This window comes from Fundulus heteroclitus, chromosome 10 (assembly GCF_011125445.2).
Source record: "Fundulus heteroclitus isolate FHET01 chromosome 10, MU-UCD_Fhet_4.1, whole genome shotgun sequence".
Taxonomy (NCBI): domain Eukaryota; kingdom Metazoa; phylum Chordata; class Actinopteri; order Cyprinodontiformes; family Fundulidae; genus Fundulus; species Fundulus heteroclitus.
The window spans coordinates 6023274-6033238 of record NC_046370.1 but is presented as its reverse complement, the minus strand read 5'-3'; the positions used below and the strand labels follow the sequence as shown (position 1 = coordinate 6033238).

The 9965-nt window shown below is 39.7% G+C and overlaps 1 protein-coding gene across 1 annotated transcript; it reads left to right on the top strand.

Annotated features, from left to right (window-relative positions):
• The first annotated feature begins 4800 nt into the window (after positions 1–4800).
• klhl11 (kelch-like family member 11) lies at positions 4801–9885 on the top strand. The gene is made up of 3 exons (XM_021314976.2): positions 4801–4804; positions 5112–5598; positions 7227–9885. The coding sequence occupies exons 2-3, from the start codon at positions 5147–5149 to the stop codon at positions 8809–8811; spliced, it is 2037 nt and encodes a 678-aa protein (XP_021170651.2). The 5' UTR covers positions 4801–4804; positions 5112–5146; the 3' UTR covers positions 8812–9885.
• The last annotated feature ends 80 nt before the right edge of the window (positions 9886–9965 follow it).

The following is a 9965-nucleotide window of genomic DNA, read 5'->3' as shown; positions in this document are numbered from 1 at the left end:
TTGTTAGTTTAGACTTCTCTGTGGCGACGGTTTCTTAAGAGAACGTTTAGTCCACATAACAGAAATAGGATTTTAACCAATCACCCTCTTTTGAAATGAACTTCTGATTGGCAAAATATTTTATTTTCAAAACATTTCCCTCCTGTGGTTCTAAAAATGGCTTTTAACCAGTTCTGTTAGCATTAATGGACAAGTACACTATTGTCCAGGGGTTTCCAAACTTATCAGCCTGTAACCCCCAAATAAAGACCGGTGACCCTTGAGGGCTGGTGGTCTTTTTTTTTTTTTTTTTTTGTCTCTGGAAATTGCTAGAATAAAGTCACGATTTTATGAGAACTCCAAAAATAAATATTGAGCATCTTGTAAAGTTATGCTTTAATATTGGTTAATATTGGTAAGGAAATAATTCATCTTTTTAGCAAATCAACATCAAATTATTATTATAGTATCAGGACTTTGAAATGATTGTGCAAAAGACTGACCCTATAATCTTAATTTTCCAACAAACAAAAAAACATATTACAGCAACTGTTGATTGAAGAAAAATTAAAAAGAAATGGCCACAGAGGAATGTTTTCTACAACATAAATGAAAGAATTGCCAGATAAATTTGATATATTGTCAAGAAAAAAAAGTTTTCCTACATAAAATGGTCATAGATTTTGGAGAAATAAATGTTCCATTATTAAAGGCATAAATTTGCTATGTTAAAACAAGCGTGTATCCCTGACATTGTAAATTCAGCAATTTGGATCATCTCACGACCCCCCCACTTTGGGAACCCCTGCTGTGGTCTACTTTTCACATTGTTTTGAGGAAAGATTGTTAGTTAATAATGTGGCTTTTGTTAGTTGTGGTAGCCAGGGGGCATCGGTAAAAATTAACTGTAGAGATGATTCAATGTTCTTTATTTGTTGGTTGATCTCTTTATGTGGTTCTTTCTTGAAGAACACGGATGAAAATAAAGTATATCAGTTCACTTATTCAGTAACCACTAAACAAAGCACTAAGTGAGAATACCTTCTGGTATTGTTCATTTGCTATCATGACTGGACCTTTTTATAATTAGCATAAACAAAGAAAAGCAAGTGAACTAGAAGTATCATGACAATATCCTTATAATAAACTACATGAACCGCTAACTTTTTAATCTTTTATATGTATTTCGGACTGTTTCTTCAATTCAATTCAATTTTATTTATATAGCGCCAAATCATGAAACATGTCATCTCAAGGCACTTTACAAAGTCAAGTTCAATCATATTATACAGATTGGGTCAGATTATACAGATTGGTCAAAAATGTCCTATATAAGGAAACCAGTTGATTGCATCAAAGTCCCGACAAGCAGCATTCACTCCTGGGGAACCGTAGAGCCACAGGAAGAGTCATCTGCATTGTACATGGCTTTGCTGCAAACTGAGCAAGCATGAAGCGACAGTGGGAAGAAAAACCACCCATTAACGGGAAAAAAAAAACCTCCGGCAGAACCGGGCTCAGTATGAACGGTCATCTGCCTCGACCGACTGGGGTTACAGAGGACAGAGCAGAGACACACCAAGAGAAACAAAAAAGCACAGAAGCACACATTGATCTAGTAATCTGTTCTACATTAGATGGTAGTAGCGGGTGATCCGTCTTCTCTGGATGATGTCACAGTTAACAGAACGCCAGACCAGGTGTACCTACTATGAAGAGAAAAGAGAGAGAACAGAAAGTTAAAGCAGAAATGACAACACATAATGCATAATTGAAGAACAGTAGAACTCAATATAGTGAGAAAATTAGATCCTGATATACTCCAGTAACCTAAGCCTATAGCAGTAAAACTAGCTGAGAGTAACATGAGTCACTAGTTATAATTTTTGTCAAAAAGAAAAGTTTTAAGCCTAGTCTTAAAAGTAGACAGGGTGTCTGCCTCACGGACCAAAACTGGGAGTTGGTTCAACAGGAGAGGAGCCTGATAGCTAAAGGATCTGCCTCCCATTCTACTTTTAGACACTCTAGGAACCACCAGCAGACCTGCGGTCTGAGAGCGAAGTGCTCTGTTAGGAACATACGGGGTAATCAGAGCTCTGATATATGATGGAGTTTGATTATGAAGGGCTTTATACGTTAGAAGAAGAATTTTAAATTCTATTCTTGATTTAACAGGAAGCCAATGAAGGGAAGCTAAAATTGGAGAAATATGATCCCTCTTGTTGATTTTCATCAGAACTCTTGCTGCACCATTTTGGATCAGCTGAAGGCTTTGAACTGCATTTTGTGGAATTCCTGATAGTAAAGAATTACAATAGTCCAGCCTTGAAGTAACAAATGCATGGACCAGTTTTTCAGCATCACTCCTGGACAGAATGTTTCTAATTTTGGCGATATTCCGGAGGTGAAAAAAGGAAACTCTGGAAACCTGTTTAATATGGGATTTAAATGACATGTCTTGGTCAAAAATAACACCAAGATTTTTTACTTTATTACCAGAGGCCAGGTTAATGCCACCCAGATTAAGTGATTGGTTAAGAAGTTTATTTTTTGAGGACTCTGGCCCAAAGATTAAAACTTCGGTCTTGTCAGAATTTAGATGCAGGAAATTTAAAGTCATCCAGCTTTTGATGTCATCAAGACATGACTGCAGTCGAAGTAATTGATTGGATTCATCAGGATTTATGGATAAATATAGCTGAGTATCATCAGCATAACAGTGGAAATTAATCCCATGCTGTCTGATAATTTTGCCTATCGGAAGCATATATATAGTAAAGAGAATTGGTCCAAGGACTGAACCCTGTGGTACTCCACAGGTGACCCTAGAGTTTGAGGAAGATTTATTATTAACATGAACAAATTGGAATCTGTCTGACAGATAAGATTTAAACCAGCCTAATGCTTTCCCCTTAATCCCTACAGTATGTTCAAGTCTTTGTAGGAGAATATTGTGATCAACTGTATCAAACGCAGCACTGAGATCTAACAGGACAAGTATAGACACAAGTCCATTATCTGAGGCCATGAGAATATCATTAGTGACCTTCACCAGAGCTGTTTCAGTGCTATGATGAGCTCTGAAGCCTGACTGAAACTCCTCAAGTAGGTCATTACTTTGTAAATGTTCACAAAGTTGATTAGCAACTACTTTCTCAAGAATTTTAGATAAGAAAAGAAGATTAGATATAGGTCTGTAATTTACTAACTCATCTTGATCAAGAGAAGGTTTCTTAAGTAAAGGTTTAATAACAGCTACTTTCAAAACCTGTGGTACATATCCATTTACTAAGGATAGATTAATCATGTCTAAAATAGTGCCACTGATCAAAGGGAATATGTCCTTAAACAACTTGGTTGGGATTGGGTCTAACATACAGGTAGAAGGTTTAGATGAAGCTAAAATTTTAGATAGCTCAAAAAGCTCTACTGCTTTTAAACAGTTTCTTTACTGTTAAACCAACACACTTGTTTATGACGCACATTAACTAGAGATGTGATGCAATGTCTGCATCACATCTCTAAACCGGAGTGATATAAATGCTGTATTCCATACAGCGAATTGGATGGATGGAGGTTCCCAAGATTCCTTCTCATGCTAAGGGATCTGGAGACATTCCAAGGGTGACCCAGGGAAAAGGTTTTATAGTAAGTATAACCAAAAACATTCAGTGTCTTTTTAACAAAAAAAAACAAAACAAAAAAAAGTCATGGGCATACGTTTTTGTTAAATGTGTCTAAATAGAGCAAGGGTTCTGCTTTTTGTTGCTCTGAATAGACTGAACATATTTTTCAGACCAACAAAATAGAAATAGAAAACTGTATATTTTCTCTTTTAATGCAAATTTCTGAGCCTTTTTTGTGAAAGCCTACAATAACTTAGTATTTTTTTACTTTACTAAAACAGTGCATGCTTAATATGTTAAAGAGCAGTTTAAAAGAAGATAATTCACTCTTTTTTTATGTACATTTGTGCTTCATGTTGGGGGAAGAAAGATTTTTGCAGACTGGGGTGAAGGTTCTCATTTCAAACCTAAACATAAAGCTTGCATGGTTTCGATCAAATCTTTTGCTCTTGTTTTGCCCAAACTCAGCAATTTTGGAGATTGTCTGATTTAACTTAGCTATTTAGGAGAGAATAATAGGCAAAAGTTTCCATCTCTGGTAGAAAAACACTTCAAAAGACTTGCAGCTGTAGTTGAGGTGAGAGGTGGTTCCACGAACTATTAAAAAAGGTAAATATATGCCACACTTTTCACATTATTATTATAAAAGTTGTAGATAATTTTACAAATATTCTTCCCCTTGACAATTACATACTACTTCATGCTGAACCATGAGATAAAAATCGTAAGCCGTTGTTAGTTAGGAGTACCTGGAGAGATCGAACCCACGCATGCACAGGGAGAACACGCAATCTCTATGCAGAGGGAACCAGGACGGGATTTCAACCCAGGACCTTTTATATGTATAAAACAATAAAAGGCTTGCGATATTTCAGTTGATTTGTAATGAATCCAGAATGTATGACATTTCATGTTTTTGTAATTTCATTACAGAAAATAAAGAACTTTATCACAATATTCTAATTTTCTGAGACAGTCCTGTATATATAATAATAATGATCAATAATCAACAGGATGGATGACTGCATGACAATAGCTTGTAGATTTTAATTCGATTTTAAGAACACCAACATAATCGCGAGATTTTGTTGTTCCTCTGCACTGTCGTTTATGTCGTTTAAAAATACACAAAAGTTCACGCCACTTATTGTAGGATCGCAGCAGCAACGCGCATGCGCCAAACCGGTGCGTCCACAAAGGTAAACTTCGCTGAAATCAGGACGCGTCGAAGCGTCTTCTGACTTCATGGAGTAGACAAGGGCTTTATTTTTTAATTGTTTAAAACAGATACGCGGGTTTATTTTTTAGTTTACTCAAATTTTTTATCTTGAATCCGTTGTTGCTGCTGTCGACTTTATGGTAAAAGAAAAAGTCCTGTATTTGGTTGAAGACGGAAGTGAGGGTTGTTGTTTTTCCTCCCCCCCCTGATTGAACTCTGCGCATGTATGACAGTCTCTGGATGCTTGCTGGCCTGTTTTAATGCACATCCGTGATTCTCTGCCGCAGATAGCGAAGACTTTCCGTCTCTCTTTGACTTTTTTATGGCGGCGGCGGCGGCGGAGGTGAGCGGCGGCGGCGAAGGCTGCGCGCAGGCGGCGCCGCTGACTGCAGGTGACGGTGAACCTGGAGAGGCCGAGGAATTCACCTGCTCGGCCTACTGCTCGGAGCTCTCCCGGCGGCAGGACGAACAGAGGAGGGCGGGGCTGTTCTGCGACCTGACCCTGGTCTTCAGCTCCAGGGACGCGTCCGGCGGGGAGCGGCTCCTCACCTTACCGGCGCACCGCACGGTCCTGTCCGCGGCCTCGCAGTATTTCGAGCTGCTGCTGGGCGGACAGTTCTCCGAGTCCCAGACCGGGAGAGTGGAGCTGAGGGAGTGGAGCTCCGCGGCGGGGCCCGACCCGGAGACCGTGGAGGCGGTCATCCACTTCATGTACACCGGGGAGGTCAGGGTGAGCAATGCAAATGTGCACGATGTGCTGGAACTCGCTGACAGGTAAGTGTTTATAATACATTCATTATCTCACGTCCTTATTATTACAAAGATGCACATAATAATGCACGGTTTACAAAAAAAAAAAAAGTTTACAAATATCTGAAAGGTGTGGCGTGCTTATCTGTTAAACCCCCTTTAATCTATAATTCCCCAAATAAACTGTATGATAATGATGATTTTATTTATTTGTAAACAGACAGTGCACAACAATGTGCTGACTTAAAAACCGGAAAAACACATGGTGCCAGGTTCTATCAAAGGATACTAATTTCTACCTGTTTATTATGTTAATTAGAACTGTTTCCCATGTAAATGTATTAGAACCATGTGTAAAACAATCAGTAAACGCATATACTAATACATCAAAAAAAAAAAAAAAAAAAAAAAAATATATATATATATATATATATATATATATATATATATATATATATATATATATATATATATATATATAAAACATACCTCACCCCTCAGATATGGCCATTAAACATAAAAACATCCAATACACACTTGAACCTATATAATAAACACACCTATTTGTTAATACACACTTTCACATATACTTTCCAAATAAACCAACTATACTTTCATTCACACACATTTATCAAATGAATGCAACCTTGCTTTGTTCAAAGCCATTTATTTGCCAGATCTGCAAACATTGAGAAACGTGTACATGTTATAATCTCATTTGACAAGGCCTTCCACTGAGTCATTGCAACAATAGAGGACAGATTTAGCAAAGGAGGTCTTACATTTTGGAATGCTGCACTCTCCTTCAGAGGTCGCCCTTACCTTGTAACTCTAGTTGTTTTATTTCTGAGTGTCGGTGTGACAAACGTTAGACTAGAGGTAAGTTTGATTACTGGAGGCTTTGTTGATTAAAAGCTTTGTCAATGACAGAGGGCGTGTGTTACATCATCGGTTTTATGCAAGGTTTCTCAATAGACTTAGACTTCACTATATTGATCCCTTTGGGATGACTGCCTCGGGGAAATTGAATTTTCAGCAGCTTACAAGGAAGCAAACAACAGCTATTAGAAAGCAGGAATAAAAATAAGATGGAAATTAAGATAATAAACTCTTGGCCAAATATAGAAATAAGATACAGCATTGGGTTATTGTACAGTGGATGAATGTCCTGGTATGTATCAGACATTGAAGTTTCAAAGGACTGCTTAAAAGCATTATTTTGAGTTTGTATAGTTAAAGCACTATACATTCTGACTCATCCTACTGACAAAAATATTGGCAATTCATTTGTTTGGGAAGGCAGGAGAGGAAATATTTTTATATTTGGCCAGCTGGATGGACTTTCAGCACCCTTGAGCCCATAGTTGACACAGAATATATATTTAAGTGACCAGAAGGCTAAAGCTCACAAAGAGGGACGAGGGACAACTTGGTGAGGTGCAAGAAGTTGCAGAGGAAAGAAGTTGTGGGTTAATCACAATTATTTTAAAATTGGATCTTTTCCTTTTAATGTTGCTATTTGACCAATAATGCAGTCAGATATTTCACCTTAGGTAAAACACCGTTGTGAAGACCTTCAGAACTAACTTATTGGTTTTTACATTTAATTTTCAGTGGTGCACAGTTAAAATGTCGACCTCTTCCTTCCTCAGGTTCTTGTTGAGTCAGCTGAAGATCTTCTGCGCAGAGTTCCTCGTGAAGAAGTTGAGCCTTTCCAACTGCGTAGCTGTGCACAGCCTGGCCCACATGTACAGCCTGAGCCAGCTCGCCCTGAAGGCCGCCGAGAAGATCAGGAGAAACTTCCACAGAGTTATCCACAGCGAGGAGTTCTACACGCTGCCGTTTCATCTGGTACGAGACTGGCTGCTGGACTCGGAAATCACAGTGGACTCGGAGCAGGAGTTGTTCGACGCCGTCGTGAAGTGGGTCCACCAAAACCCGGAGCAACGGGAGAAGTACTTCGAAGAGCTGTTTAAGCTCGTAAGGCTTCCGCAGATTTCTCCCACCGACTTGACGCGCGTGATTCGAAAGGAGCCCTTAGTGGCGAACAGCGCGGAGTGTCAGCAGCTGGTGGTGAAGGCCCTGGAGTTTCACGCCGTTTGCTCTGAGGGCCTCAAGTCGGCCAGCTCAGGTCCGTGTCCCTCCTACACGGCAGCCGTCCATCCACGTCTCGGCCAGAACATGGACGTGATCATGGTGGTGGGTGGCGTCTCGGAAGGCGGAGAATATCTCAGCGAGTGCGTCGGCTACTTCGTCGCGGAGGATCGTTGGGTCAATCTGCCGCACATCCACAACCACCTCGACGGCCACGCCATCGCGGTTACCGGGGACCGCGTCTACGTGGCGGGCTCCATGGAGCCTGGCTTTGCAAAGATGGTGGAGCGCTACAACGCGGGCCTCAACAGTTGGGAGGATGTCAGCAGCCTGACGACGCGAAAGCACTCCTTTGGCCTCACGTGCGTCAAGGACGTGCTCTACGGCATCGGGGGTCACGGTAACTTCAGTCCCGGCTTTAAGGACGTCATTGTCTATAAACCGGAGCAGGACGAGTGGATCAGCCTCGAGCCAGCGCCGAAAATCCTGCGAGATGTAAAAACTGTCAGCGTGGAGGACCGCTACGTGTACGTGATGGCCAGGACCCCTGAGGACACAGACCACGATGACGGGCTGAGCACCGTGACCATGTGCTACGATACAGAGAGTCACAGGTGGCAGGAAGTGCGCTCGTTACCTCTAATCGATAACTACTGCACTTTTCAAATGGCCGTCTCATCCACAACCTTCTACCAGACCGCTTCCTGCTGCCCCAAAAGCAATAAAGTGACGTTTGAGGCCGCCCAGCAGAAAGTGAACCGAAACATCCCGGAGGAGATCCTCGACAGCCTCCCCGCGGAGGTTCTCGGCATGGAAGGAGCCGCCATCTGCTTCCTCGGTGAGGACATCTTCATCATCGGCGGGTGGGGGAACAGCAGCAACTTGGAAAAACAGTACCGCAGGGAGGCGTACCGCTACTGCGCCGAGAAGAAGCGCTGGACTCTGCTGCCGCCCTTACCCCAGCCACGCTGCCGAGCAGCAGCCTGCCACGTTCGCATCCCGTACAGATACCTTCGCGGGACCCAGCGCTACCCCATGCCCCAGAATCTGGCTCGCCAACGAGAGCGCATGCAGCAGATGCAGCAGCTCCACCGACGCACATTTACCATGCGAAGACAGTTGCAATCTCAGATTGAATGCTAAAGTAAGATTAAAGATTGTGCAATGAATAATTAGCACTTTATCTGCAGGTAAATGCCTTCTTCTCCTGATAATGTCTTGTTTTTTTGTTGTTTTTTTTATATTAAGAGGTGATGATTGTTCCTAAAGCAGACTTAAAATGAAGGAAAGGTGAAGTGTTCAGAATACAGATTTAAAATCCATATAGGATTAATAAGTAATTGAGGCTTACGCTGTTATTTTATTCCTTTACCGCTGCTTATTAATATAATTGCTACTGGTGGGATATATAAATCTCTTGATTTCCTAAAAAGTTAGATAATGAAATTCAAGAACACAAAGAAATTATGACTATTTTTACTTTCACTATGGATAAAACCATGAAAATTTCCTCTTAAACTTAGCATTAGATTTAAACTTAAGACACTAAGAGGAAGGTTTCTTTAAATCTAATAAATATTAGGGAAAAGGGTAGAAATTATTGATGCCATATTATAATGCCTATAATAGTACTATGACTGAAATTATTATTTTTTTAATATAGTAAAATAAATATAGATTGACTACAATAAGATATTTTCATACACGTTTAATACAAATGTAATGGAAATGGCATAAGCTTTTGTACTGTAACAAAATAATTTTCACTGCAATTATTTCTTTTTATGATATTTTCTTTCCCCCTTCTTTATTTTTTACTTGGTTGGAATCTTACTACTGCTGATAGAGTGCTAAAATCAGGAATTGGTTTGAGAATGCTTTCTTTTTCTTTTCTTTTTTTTTTTTACCAGATTTTATAACTGTTTCAGTGCCTGCTCATTATTTATGTTTCAACTCTTAAACAAATCTAAAAAAAAAATATATATATATTGCACTCAAATACTACTTCAAGAGTAAAACAATATTGTTTGAAGATGAAGCTGGTCTTTCTAATGTTTTTGTGTCAATGAATGTTTTTGTGTCAATTTACTTGATTCAATGAATGAATCAAGTAAATGTATAAATCTTAAGCGCTGTTGGAATTATGGTTTTAACAAGTTAGTTTGATTTTGTTTCATATGATAGTTTACTTTGGAAAAAAGTAAAAATAAAAATGATAATAAATGTCTGTGTCTAATTCTTACAGTTTCTTAACTATTTCACATAGATTTTCTGTAACAAAATCAATGTCCTGTATT

Excerpts from the sequence above, each read along its gene's own strand:
- klhl11 (XM_021314976.2), top strand. The coding sequence starts at position 5,147 with ATGGCGGCGGCGGCGGCGGAGGTGAGCGGCGGCGGCGAAGGCTGCGCG. Across the intron at positions 5,599-7,226 it reads GTGCTGGAACTCGCTGACAG|GTTCTTGTTGAGTCAGCTGA; the intron begins GTAAGTGTTTAT and ends TTCCTTCCTCAG.